This window comes from Thermobia domestica, chromosome 9 (assembly GCF_964235325.1).
Source record: "Thermobia domestica chromosome 9, izTheDome1.hap1.1, whole genome shotgun sequence".
Lineage (NCBI taxonomy): Eukaryota > Metazoa > Arthropoda > Insecta > Zygentoma > Lepismatidae > Thermobia > Thermobia domestica.
The window spans coordinates 68792172-68806784 of NC_137462.1; the positions used below are offsets into that span (position 1 = coordinate 68792172).

At 34.8% G+C, this 14613-nt stretch overlaps 1 protein-coding gene across 4 annotated transcripts in view; it reads left to right on the forward strand.

Moving 5' to 3' along the window:
* The window catches only part of mip40 (Myb-interacting protein 40), a 346121-nt gene that overhangs the window by 178132 nt on the left and 153376 nt on the right, over positions 1–14613 (forward strand). For 3 of the 4 annotated variants that reach the window (XM_081771262.1, XM_081771266.1, XM_081771261.1), the window contains exon 3: positions 11977–11991. The exons of the other annotated variant lie outside the window; for it this stretch is intronic. In XM_081771262.1, the coding sequence (XP_081627388.1) occupies positions 11977–11991 (15 nt within the window). The remainder of the gene's footprint in view (positions 1–11976; positions 11992–14613) is intronic. 4 annotated transcript variants of the gene reach the window in all.

Sequence of the window (14613 nt, forward strand, 5' to 3'; positions counted from 1 at the left end):
ATGCATGCAGTTAAAATAGATCAAGACCCCCTTATTCTCCCGATATTCTGAAAGTTATTTCCATGATAACTAAACGAAACTAATAATTGACAAAGGGAGTATACTAACCGTGCACTTGCTATTTAGTTAATGAAATGAATGATGACAAAGGGAAGTATATTTCAATTGCTAACTTTTAAGCACGCCAATGTAATGGTAATAATTTATACACTACCATTATACTGCCAGTCCTAAGACTGAATAAAGTGTGAAGGGAAGTTAATATTGCGCCTCGAAGTTGTAGCATACTTAGTAGGACCTACTAGTAGACACCATATAATTTATCGTGACATTTTATAAATGTCAATATTGCATGTGATGAATTCTTGTGGATATTCTAACCAGCAGTATTTTGCCTAGGATGTGCTAACACACTGAATAATCTCTTGAAGAAACATCCAAATTTTAGGCGCCAACTCCTGGAAACTCCCCTAAAAAGAGGGCTTTAAAATGCTAAATTACACGCGAATATTAATCTAGCAAACAGTAGGAAATATTTTCATACTACTACTACAACTAGTACTACTACTACTAATAATAATAATTATAATAAGCATCGCCGATTTTCTTCTGACACGGTCTTTTTTCTACTTTAATGTCCCATGATTATGCTTTGATGCAGTGGCATAACGAGGAGGGCTCACCCAGCTCGACCCCCTTTAGTGCCGTAATATCGAATATGATTTTGACTACTTGCACGTATTCTTATTTGTGATTCTGATATTTTGATTTTTTTAAAAAATACAATTTATCATCACAAAATGAATGTTAAAGTCATGTTCAAAAGAATACCTTCTTCATTCTTGATTGATTTTAAACTCAAGGAAATCCTGGTAATTTTCAATCAGAAATAAAATACTACAATGCACATATTGCACTTTTTTTTTTTTTTTTTTTTTTTTTTTTTTTTTTTTTTTACGAAAGTTACTATTCAAGAGACTTTCAAGTGCCAGCTTGATAACATGCCTATGATTATCACCATTCTTCAGGAGTTTAAATCGCAAGCAATATATATACTATATTCTTCAAAAGCGAATACTTTTTACGAAAGTTATCATGGAAATAACTTTCAGAATATCGGGAGAATAAGGGGGTCTTGATCTATTTTAACTGCATGCATTGGGATGTTTGTTAAGCCATAAACAAACTATACTCTTTATTATGTCAAAATCTACCAATTTTGGCGAACGTCTTCACAGAAAATTAGTTTCTTATATTATTTAAAATATGGAAATCCAAAGTCTGGGGTATTTGTTCCCGTTTATCCTACTATTTTCAATCGCAGGAAGTTGGGATTGTTTGAATGCGATAAAGAAGATAAATGTACACATATTTTAATTAAATCGAATAATTTATTCGGTAGGTTTCACTGGAAAATTATTTTGTATGAGCATGTTCAAACGTGCAACATGGGGTAGAATTTACCTTTTTTGCCTCACGTAAACTTGATGTATTGCAACACCAAACAGAGTTATTTCTGCAAGTTGAAGGAAGTATCAATAAAATCTCACGCCGTATTAGAAAAAAAAAAAAAAAAAAAACAGCTCCAACAGGAAATTACCTTTCCTGCATATTTTTTTTTAAATATAAGAATTTGTTTTACACATTATTCTTAGGTTACTGGATTGAAATATTTATTTATGAAATAATGTTATAAGCAGAATCACCTGAGTCGTTTTTGATAAAACTGATTCACGCTTGAAAAGATAGCCTAGTCCAGAAAGATGTCACTCGCAAGACTTAACTACCACTCCAAGTTTCAAGTCTTGTCTCCTATCATTACTAGGAAGTTAATAATAAGATTATGTGCGATGTACTTCGTATTACTTAGTGTACTCTAGAAATTAAACTTATTAGTGATATCTCTTTATTCTGTTAAATATTTAGATTTAACATTTTTTATCTTAAGACAGAAGGTTGCAATGCTGATTTCAGGAAAAAGAGAAAGTTCATTCAAGCATGAAGCGCCAGTTATTGAGAGATGTGAAGTGCGATAGTGGGTTGCTGAGCTAGAAACCTGACAAATTATTGAGAGTGTATTTGCAGATCATGGAGATGATAACACGTCCCGTTCACGAGCCGTTTACCCGATAAGGGTAACCCGATAAAAAACTAATTTCCTACCAACCAGATAATCTCGAAAAATATTTCTGCATTTCTACAAAATTAATATATTGTGGATCCAAGGGTGACGAACTTAATCCGTTAAAATACTTACAAGGGAGGGTCACGATGTGGCTCCGCTGAGATCCGAACTAGATAATTGTGTTTGCATTTGAGCTGTTATAGCTAGACGAATCCCAAAGTTGTACGTGCTACCGGGCGGGATATCGTGAGTTACAATATTTTGTAATGTAAAAGCTACAAAAAATTACCTGGCATAATAGTTTGAACCGAATAATTTGTTCGGAAATGGTTGGGTAAATGGAAAACTCGGAGAACACGTATCCAATCATTTTCAAGGGCTCACTTTTGGGGATAAAAAAAAGTTTGTTCCATGGTTCCCCACTGGGTCCCAGACGGGGCCCAACTCAAGAGTTTCAAATGGCAAGAGGGGAGATTCCGTAGCACGTCGTTTGAAAGCTGTTGTGAAATGAAAGAAAATGGAGCAAATCTCGACTCTACGACAAACCTGTGCAAAATGGCGACGGGTCAAAATGTAAACAAAAACTTAATAGAAAGGTTGATGGCCACCCATATAAATCGGAAACGGTGAGACAAGTGTGAAGACAGTAAAGAACGTGTGGCATTATTTTCAAAGTACAACGATTTAAGTTAGTCCCAGGCCCCCCACGGGGTCCCAGGTGGAGTCCAGCTGAAAAGTTTCAAATAGCAAGGGGGTTAAGTAGCCCATCGCTTGAAATCTGTTGTGAAATGAAAGAAAATGGAGCAAGTCTCGACTCTCTCTGACAATCCTGTGGAAAATGTGGCGGATCAAAATGTAAACAAAAGCTTAATTGAAAATCTATGGCCACTTTCACATTTGTCTCACCGTTTCCGTTTTATAGGGGGTGGCCACGGACTTTTCAGTTAAGTTTTTGTTTACAATTTGACCCGCCGCCATTTTGCACGGGTTTGTCGTAAAGAGTCGAGACTTGCTCCATTTTCTTTTATTTCACAACAGCTTTCAAACGACGTGCTACTTAACCTTTTCATTTGAAACTTTTGACTTGGACTCCATCTGGGGCAAACGTTTCTACTCCGAAAAGTGTGCTCTTGAAAATGATGGGATACGTGTTCGCCGAGTTTTCCATTTACCCAACCGTTTCCGAACAAATGACTCGGTTCAAACTATTCTGCCAGGTAACTTGTGTAGCTTTTACATTACAAAATATTGTAACTCACAATATCCCGCCCGGTAACACGTACAACTTTGGGATTCGTCTAGTTATAACAGATCAAATGCAAACATAAATTCTCGTTCGGCTCTCAGCGGAGCCACTTCGCGACCTTCCCTTGTCAATTGTGTAATTTTTTCATGATTTATGTATATAAAGCATTACAAAATCTAGTGTGTGCAACATTAATCCTTTTTGTATTATTGTTTAAAGTATCATATACGTAAGTTATTATTATTTAATAGTTTTCAATCTTAGTTACATCACTTTCAACGTGAGATAAAATTTCTATGCAGTATGTGCTCCAATTCATTTGCATGGACTTACAATTGAATTAGTTTCCAAACAAGGAGTGTAATTCTTAAGTATCAAACTGAATAGTATATATATAACTTAATATTTCACAACGCTGCTTAAGTATATGTTAAAGGAATACCAACTTGGCCCATTAGTCTTGTAAGATTTAAAGTTTCTTTATTTTATTTATTTATTTATTTATTTTTATTATTTTTATTTTTATTTTTATTTATTTATTTATTTATTTATTTTTGTAATGGGGAAAGCTTGAGGTTACCATTAGTTTTCTTCCTGTCAACTGTATTTGATTTTTCTTTGTTATATATGAATACCGATTTGCATCGTGCTGCGGATTCTTTTGCTATTTCAATTCGTCCCCTTTTAACTTCAAAGGTTGGGATAATATTGCATCCTCTCGTACTTATGATAAATGACTACAAAGTTTTTATCTCGTTTCTTATGGTTATGTTGTTCATATCTTTTTGTGCTAAGGATTTTATCTTTTTTTCCTGTTCGTTATATGTTCTTTTCGTTTTATAATTAAATTCGTTTATATATATATATATATATATATATATATATATATATATATATATATATATATATATATATATATATATATATATATATATATATATGTAATATTCACTTACTGTTTATTAAGAAAGCTGTTTTCTTGTAAACAACATGAAAATGAGGAAAACCAGAAGTGGATTGAAAGATTGCGATCTTGGCCAATAATTAGTTTTTTTTTTTTTTTTTTTTTTTATCAGGAGCCACAAATTTTTTGAACGACCTCTAAATCGATTGATTGAGTTGATTTTTTAGTTTAGCGTCCCGTTCAGCAGCGAGGCTATATGAGACGTGGACCTACTGATTAACGTGGAATCCGAACCACATGAGCTCCCGCCGGGCCTCTAAATCGAGTTTTCGTATTTTTTACGGAATAAGCACGTCATACTGAGTTAAGTGACAGTTTGGGTTTAGCTACACTATATGTAATTCTCCAGATACAGGCTTACAAGAATATTTTTGTTGAAATATATTGGATCTTTCGGGCCAGTTAGATCAGGGGCCACAAATTTTTTGAACGGCCCCTAAATCGAGTTTTCGAATTTTCTACGGAATAAGCACATCATACTCAGTTAAATGATAGTTTGGGTTTGGCTACATTATATGTAGTTGAAATGAAATGAAATGAAATCTTTAAGTTTTATGTCCCACGGTTATGCCGGTTAGGCTAAAGAGACGGTGAGGATGAGAGATAAGTGAAATGGTGGAATGAAGAAAGTGGGAGGAAACGGGAGAACCCCGAGGAAACCCACGAGCAAGGTGTTTGTTCACCACACAGTCCACACGGCGCGAGCTGGGATCGAACCAGGGACCCCAAGTGCCGGAGGTGAACGCTCTACCACTGAGCCACCGCGCCATTATATGTAGTTCTCCAGATATATAGGCGTACAAAAAAATTGATTGAAATATATTGGATCTTGGATCAGGGGCCACAAAATTTTTGAAGGGCCCCTAAAATCGAGTTTTCATATTTCTACGGAATAAGCACGTCATACTGAGTTAAGTGATAGTTTGGATTTGGCAACACTGTATGTAATTTTCCAGATACCTGTATAAGGCCTACAAGAAAATTTTTGATTGAAATATATTGGATCTTTTGATTCAAAAAGTAAGCCAGCGTACTTTTTACATGAATTATATTTAATTCAATGCTTTTATCTAATATTTGATTATTTGTACACTAGTATTTCTATTACATTTCTTATACATTTAAGAGGTCAATAGTCAGTCAGTATCAATATCTTTGTATTTCGTATATACCCTTAAATTTTGCCATTATAAAATTACTATTGTACTGCCAAAATGTCTTGAGCCGTGGCAAAAATGCGAACTAAAGCTCACACCCTCACACACCCACGCGTTGAGCCAATAAGGGTTCAGCTGTTGCTAAGCGAGAGAAAGCGAATGGAATTCCTTCAGTCGATAGCAGCGCTTGCAACAGAAGACTAGGGATCAAGTCAATGTGGCATTTCAGTAGTAGTTATGTACTCTAAGCGATTTTTATCTTTATTTAGGTATGAACATAGATAAAGAAACCCAGTTGACATGACTCTTGTTTTAACTGATGCTAATTGTTCAATAGTTATTCCTATATAGCGTTTGAATTTCCTATTATTAACCGCAATATTCTACCAAGAATACTTTCAAAAATTAAGTTTACAAAAGAAGAAATTTTCGAGACCAGACTAGAAATGATTCTCGATAATCAAGACGACACAAGAATTCTACAAAATTTAGGACACGATATAACGTTATTTTTCGCCTCATCTCTAGGTCATTCATTCTGTGGTAAAGCACTGTATGTATGAACATTTACAAGCCTCTGGATTTAACCAACTACACTGAGAAAAAAATAGTTGTAGGTGGCGTACTTAAAAAGTTAGGTTACATGCGTAATTCCTGTGGTTTTTGGATTTAATGTACAGGAGACGTATAGCTGAAGATGCATGTTTTTGTTTTATAATACTTTCCGTATAAATGTTCCATCTATACGTACTTTCCGTATGCAATGATATAGGCGGTCAGGATCTCACATACAAATGAACGTATATGCATAACCAGGGGCGACATTTAGGGGGCAGGGAGGGGCTGTTGCCCCCTGAGTTTGAGGTTTAATAGATTTTATCAATACAGCAGTGAAAAGCACGAAATTTTATTTATATCAAGGGGTCTTGCTCCCCCCAAGCAAAATCTCAAATGACGCTCCTGTGCATAACATATAGCTGAGGAATGTAACATACATGTGATATACGGAACACTGTTAGATGTCAGACATCCTGCAACAGCATGATATAACATCTAAGGGCTCTATAACATCTAACAGGCTATAACTCCGAAAGGAAGCATTTGTACACCCAAGTTGGTCTATACATTTCATCCTATCTTGGTGTCAGGAATCACCTCCCAAACTTTGTCGGTGTTGTTTTGAAACATCCTCTATGTTTGCATCTCCAGTTTTGTTCGGTTATAAAATAACGACCCACATTTCGTATATTTATATATAACTAAGGATACTGATTTTCATCAAAAAACCATTTACACACGGCACCATGATATTACCTTTTATTGTAAGATGTGACACCTTAAAAATTGTACATATAGTGTTCACAAGATGGATCCTCAATTATGCATTATTTATTTTTGTTGCTATGACAACCAATTTCACATCGTCGAATTACTATATTAACAAAATAGCAACTATAACAACTGAAAGAGAAATAACATCTATATCCTCTTTTTTTTTCATATTCATCTTCTTCGTTTCTTAAACAGCTTGTGGATAATTTAAAAGTGAATTCTGCCCACAGATACAAGTAAGGATTGAAATACAAGTATCGTAATTTTTGATAGAGTATTCTGTCACTATCAGCGTAACATGTGGTCCATTTGGTATAACCGTTTTGTTCATTTTTGATAACCCTTCGCTGGTAATTCTGGCTCATTGCCACGATGACTTTGCATATTCTCTTTGCAATTGGAGAAAACATCCATAATATGATGTAGGTCAAACATACAACAGTACATAAGGTTTATTTTGTAACAAGATGCACTATGAAATTGTTTTAATTAAATTAAAAAACGACATAACTTGAAACTGTTTTTTTTTTTTTTTCATTTGAGCTTTACAATCTCATGTAATTACCGTAGGTACACTACATTAGAAGCCACCTTGGATTTATAGTATCGAATACTTTGGGAAATTATTATTACACTTGTATTATAAGGTATTCTGCCTGTTGGCAGGTCCTGGGAATAATGAGGTTTATATATAGATTAGGACCTAGTAATGTTTCTTCCACGTTTCTCGATCTCAGTTCCCTCTTTCAACTCCGGATATTTCTTGTATTTTTCATATTATCGATCAGTTGTGTTCTTATTCTTCTTCCTACTCCTCGCTTTCCTTCCGTCTTTCCGTCTATGGCAGTATGAAGAAGAAACCATTGCAAGATGTGTGCAATCCAATTGGTTTTCATTCAAAGGATACGTCCTCTTCTCTCCGATCCGTTTTAAAATATCTTCGTTTGTTACTCTCTGGGTCTATTTTATCTTCTTCATCTTCCTCCAACACCACATATCGAAACTTTCTTAGATTAAAAAAGTTATGACTGTTTCTTGTTTCCCTAATATCGTTTCAGATGACTAAGCGGGAGAACGGGAAAGCGAAACACAAGCGTCGTTGCTGATGATTTTAACAATCGTCACTCAGATAGGGCATCCATTAGACATACAGTTGTAAGTAAGTTGTTCAAGATATTCAGGGAAACAGGGATCCGTGGCCAACAAAACCTAAATCAGGCAGACCATACATGGCGACTGACGAAACCGGCGTCAATAGCAGTTTGGCAACATTTAGCAAGAGTCAGAGTCGAAGCACTCGTCGTTTGTCCTAAGAAAGTGATCTTAGTCGCACATCCATCATGGGTATTTTGCCCTGCATAAGTAACACCTCTACAAGCTACAAGTGCATTAGCTTATGTTAGAAGAATTCGCGAATCGGCATTTGGAATTCGCGCAATGGGCAACAGAGCAAATACACCAAAATCTCCGGTTTACCTATGATGTCTTATTCACAGATGAAGCAAACTTTTATGTTTCTGGTGAGGTGAATAAACAGAATATTTGCTACTGGTCGGACACTAATCCCCATTGGTGTGAACCATCTCCTGTTATTCCTGGAAAAGTGGTGGTGTGGTGTGGTGTGTGGAGGACACGTGTTTGTGTTTGTTAGTGGTACCTTAACAGCAATCGAGTAGCGTGGAATGTTGGAAGAAGATATCTTGCAATCTCTCTTATCTGAAGGTGAGACATTCCTTGTCTTCTACCAACACGAAGATTCCCCTCCGCATTACAGAAATTGTGTTCGTGAATATTTGGATGAGCAAGACGTGGATCGGTGGACGTGTTGCTGTGGAATAAACACCACGTTTCCTTACCTAACTTGCCTGGATTTTTATCTTTGGGAACATTACGTCCATTAGTATTCACTGAAATTCGGGATATTGACCACCTAAAGGAACAAATGAGAAATGCGTGTGCAAGCAAGCATACCTGAAAGCACTTTGAGCATAGTTTTGGATGAATGAGAAAATCTATGCTCAGAATTCCTGAGAAAATTTTAGATGAGAGTAAGGAATTACGATATATGGTTTCAATTTAAGAAGATGAAAGTGAATTAAAAATGGTGGGTTTCAAGAGGGTGGCCATCGACATTACAAGTTTTTTCTCCCTCCTGTATTAATCTACGGTGTTACATTTGCAATTCTTTAAAAATCCTTTTTATTTCGATGTTTACATACTTTTGAACTACCCTTTGATGAATGCAAACGAAAGTTTCGGATTCGGATTTAACTATCGAATATAGTTTATTTTATGGTTCCTCAGATTCAATATTACAGAAACAATCTTGAATGGCCCTAATAGATCCCGACAAATGTGGATTTGCCAAATTATCTTACAGTGTATATTAACGAAATGAAACGGTTCATAAAATATAATGTGTATTGCTGAATTGGCAGTAAATTTGACGAATAAGACTTGTATACGGTTGTATCGAAGCAGTTACATAAATTATTCTTGATCAATACCAATTTGATTCTGAATAAAAGTGAAAACGTAGTGTTTGTATTCCATTTTCCAATGTAAAATCCGAATTTGTCGAATGAATTTTAAATCCCCTTCCCCTTTAGGTTCGCCCCTGTGTAACGAAATAAGAGCATGCGCTCAGAAAATCCCTCAACAATTTGCATTCATCCACGGATTTGCTACTAAATTTTGAATCATCGTTTTCGGTTTTGCTGATAGGAAACCCAAATTATCTGTAATTATGAAATTTATTTGGTGCTTACTTGTAGCCAAGATTGAATTATGTTAATATTCTCTTCAAAATGAAAAGCTACCAAGCTATCTAACCGAAACTTGTAGTGAAGTAAACTCCACACAACTGTGTACTTTTTTTTTAAAAAAAAAAAAGGTTTTGTTACTAAAAATAAATATAATAATAATACTAGACTTTTTCAAATTGAATTATATATGCTAAGATGGATTTGTGTTCCTTATTTGTGAAATATATAGACTGAAATTCAACTTTAATCCTTCTTTTACAATATTGTTAACATTTATTTTACTTTTTAAATAATACTACGAGAGTAAGTTAAAAAAAAAAATTACCCGCAATGTAGTTATAACTTTTCTTACATTGTTCATGCTGACTTCTGTCCTCATTTATTTTATTGTTATGCTGTTGTGATTATGCTATGAAAGTTTGATCCTAATTCCTTCATTTGTCTTTCCTTTGTTGTGGATAGATCATAGCTGCTCTATTAGAAGTTTGCGCCAAAGAGGAACAGCGAGCAGTGATTCGGTTTTTGTGGTCGGAAGGTGTACTCGTATCAGGGGTCACAATCCATTCATGAAATCCATGAAAAATTCAAAAAATGGTCACACAAGTGTTTCGCACGAGAAAAAAGCCCGACGACCATCTACGACTCCTCCCTCGTGCGTAATACTTGTGCGACCATTTTTGAATTTCTCAATCCATTCGTTAAGGCAAGACACTGTTCCCGTATTGCGCCGCAAGTCTTTGATGGATTGCGACCCCTAATACACCTTCCGACCACAAAAACTGGATCATTGCTCGTTGTTCCTTTTTGGTGCAAAATTCTAATGGAACGGCCATGATCTATCTGCAACAAAAGAAAGGCAAATGAAGGAATTAGAATCAAACATTTATAGCATGACCATAACAGCATCATATTTGGTCTAGGAATTAATTCGTGCGGGTGGACAAGAGATGGCTCAACGAACGGAGCGTCCCACAGTTCCGTGTATCCACACATGTGTTGCAAACCCCTGTCATCGCGTATCGTTCGTAGTATAGGGCAGTGGATTAAAGCGTCAACAACACCAGTTTGTAGTTAAGTGAACATGGCGCAATTTGTGCCTGATAAAGTGTTTTTGCGGGGTGTCCTGCTGCATTACTTTAACATGCAGAAAAGTGCGACTGAAAGTCATTGTATTTTGGTGGAAGTGTATGGTGACCATGCTCTAGCTGAGCGAACGTGTCAGAAGTGGCTTGCACGGTTTAGAAGTGGTGATTTCGGCTTGGTAGACCAAGAGCGAGCTGGACAGCCAAAAAAATTTCAAGACGAAGAATTGACAGCATTGCTCGAGCAGGATTCGTGTCAAACGCAGGAACAACTTGGAGCAGCATTAGGCGTTGATCAAACAACAGTCTCCAAACGCTTGAAAGCCATGGGAATGATTCAAAAGATGTCCACATGAATTGAAAGACAGAGACGTTGAAAGACGAAAAACCATTTGCGAATTGCTGCTTCAACGACAGAGCAGAAAAGGGTTTCTGCATCGAATTATTACGGGTGATGAGAAGTGGATCCATTACGAGAACCCTAAACGAAAAAAGGCCTGGGTGAAACCAGGTGAACCAGGTCCATCACAACCAAAACGAGATATTCACTGTGCAAAGGTTATGCTGTGCATATGGTGGGATATGAAAGGTGTGGTGTACTATGAGCTGCTGCAACCGGGTGAAACTATGAATGGAGAACGTTATCGACGACAATTAATGCGTTTGAAGCAAGCTCTGGCCAGAACACGACCAGAATGGGAGAACAGACATGATAAACTTATTGTTCAACATGATAACACTCGCCCACATGTCGCAAAACCGGTCAAAACCTATTTAGAAAATGTCGGATGGGAAGTTTTACCCCACCCGCCGTATTCACCAGACGTTGCTCCTTCGGACTACTACTTGTTCGATTGCATGAACAACGATTTGATTGGACAGCGGTTTACTTCTTCAGAAGATATCGAAACATGGGTCTCTGACTGGATCGCTTCCAAGGATGAGGACTTCTTTCGCCACGGAATCCGTACATTGCCTGACAGATGGGCGAAAGTGGTGGCTAGCAATGGACAATATTTTTCTTAAGGTATTTATGTATTTTGTGTTTGTACTACAGCTTCAATGTGTGCGTACCAACCGCACGAATTAATTCCTAGACCAAATAATACAATAAACGAGGAAGGAAGTCAGTATGACCAATGTAAGAAAAGTTACAGTTACATTGCGGATAATTTTTGACTTATTCTCGTATATGTGTGTCTTAATATATATATAATAAGTAGTGAAGTCTCAGTATGAAACTTGCAATTTATATAATTGTATATCTAAATCAGTATTTTTCTTTTCTTTCTATGCATTCACCAGCCTCGGATAATAATGGTAAGTCTTATATTGAACATATCCTGATAGTAATAATAGCATGTGAATAATATTTGATTTGTGGAATGCATGTCTTGCAGTGACCATAAAATTAAAGTCAATTAAAACTAGCAATAATTGATTCGAAGTGTGGACAAATAATTAAATTTATGGAAACCCATTCCTGACTGTTTACATATGAGTTCCTGACTGTTTACAATATTATTATTTTCGTATAGATATACCATTTTTTGATAAAATTTGGTGCTGAACTTCTTCCATTGGTCGATATTTTCTAATTGGTTATTTTAAAAGAAACGTATTTTTGTTACAGAAAAGGTGTTTTCCTTAGTATTCTGAGTTATTAGGAAATAAGAAAATGCACAAAAGTTGATTGTTAAATCCCGAAAAATCTCTTTCTTTTATAATTTGCGCGGTAACTCAAGAATATGTATTTCATTATTTAACAACTGTGCTGTTGCTGATATTTTGTTTATGGAATGCACGTCGTACTAACGTCATCTTGAGTTATTAGGAAATACGAAAACACACATAAGTTGATTGATAAATCCAAGAAGAAAAAACTTCCTTTTACAATTTGTGCAGTGACTCAAGACCATGCATTTCGTTTATTAACAACTGTGCTTCTTTCTTTTTCACGTCTTCATACTTGGGAAGATGTTTTCATGTCGTTTTCGATTGTACATAATTCCTTTATTCTCTTTCTGATCACAATTTTCTGCTCATTACGATGACGATCAAATTCTACATCTCTAAATATTGTGTAGTAATAGTAGTTTTAGCCAATACAAATGCAGTTTTATCTATGGTATGTCATACAACTCGTCTGACTTTACTTCCATTCGATGTGGTCCTGAAATTTATGTTTACAAGGTACTAGCCTGGCAGTTTTATTTATTTATTTATCATTCACCTATAACAGAGCTATTGCTCCATTTACAACAGACATTGCAATAATTGAAATAAATATCAAGACTTACTACAAAAATGAAAAGAATAAGAGAAACAACTGTTACACAATCAATCAATAAAGAAAAATGCAGCAAAATTATATATCCGCAACACACACACATATTCACATGTACTTACATGTATATATACACATATTTAAATAGAAATACATTCATGCATATACATATATATCTCCTGTTGCACATTCATACACATACGCATACACATGCATATACAACTGAAGTATAGCGCTATATATTAAATACATAGAATCAATATATATATACAATAATATATACAGTATATAAGAATAGACAAGTAACAAGATACATAGCCTGTAGAATTATTCTGTACAATTATTTATCTAAATACTTATATATTTTTAATTGAGATATGAACATATTACGTGGCATCGAGAAATCTATATTTTTATCTTCTCTAGTTAAAACATTGTAGTCTCTTGTAATTCTCACTAGTGGTGAGTTTAGATGTACAATTTAATTTGATTTTTTTTTTATCTTTTTTGGATAGAATATTTGTCTAGTTCGTAAATTAGTTCTCCTAGCATTAAACTTCAATTGTAAACACTCTTCGTTATCAAATATACCATTTACCATTTTAAACAGAAACACCTGGTCTGCAATTTTCCTTCTAGCAATTAAGTTATCACATTTAAACTCCTTAATCAGATTTCTATATGAAATATTTTCTTTGTACGAGGACTTTTTGTGCTTTTTATAATACAGATGCCGTAAGAACTTATTTTGAACTCTCTCGATTTTCTTGACATAACATTGGTAAAAGAGATTCCATACTACAGATGCATACTCCAACTTACTTGTAATAAACATATTAAATAAAGTTATTAAAGTTCTGTAGTTTGTTAGATCTTTTGAATTTCTCAGTAAAAAACCCAGATTAATTAACGCATTTTTCTATATGTGCCTTGAAGTTAAGTTTACTATCTAATAATATGCCTAAGTCTTTTATAGTAGCTGTTCCGGTAATTACTGTATTATTAATTGTACATTCGAAGTTGACAGGAGTATGTTGCCTGGAGTATGTGATTGCAAAACATTTGCTAATATTAAAATGTAGCTTATTTCTTAGAGACCAATCATAATATTTATGTAAATCATCCTGTAACTCTAAACAATCAGCGTAATTCGTTATTTTCTTGTATAACGTAACGTCTTCGGCAAATAAAAGACACTTTGAAAATTTAACAACACGTGGCAAATCATTTATGAATAATAGAAAAAAATAGTGGTCCTAAATTAGAGCCCTGAGGTATGCCAGATCTTACTTCAAAAGTAAATGATTTTACATTTTTATATGAGACACATTGTTAACGACCATTCAGGTAAGAAGATATTAGCTTTAATAAGCGAAAGGATAAATTAAAATTTGATAACTTTTGAAGTAAAATTGCATGATCTATTTTATCAAACGCTTTACTAAAGTCCGTATAAATTGTATCTATCTAAGAACCTTCATTAAAAGAATCAAGAAGATATTGGGTAAAAGTCACTAGGTTTGTAGTTGTACTCCTATATGGGTAAAACCTATGCTGAAAGATGGATATAAATAGTTTTACATGAGTAAATATTCGTTTATATATGATTTGTTCAATTATTTTAGAAGATGCTGATATAAGAGATATTGGTCGAT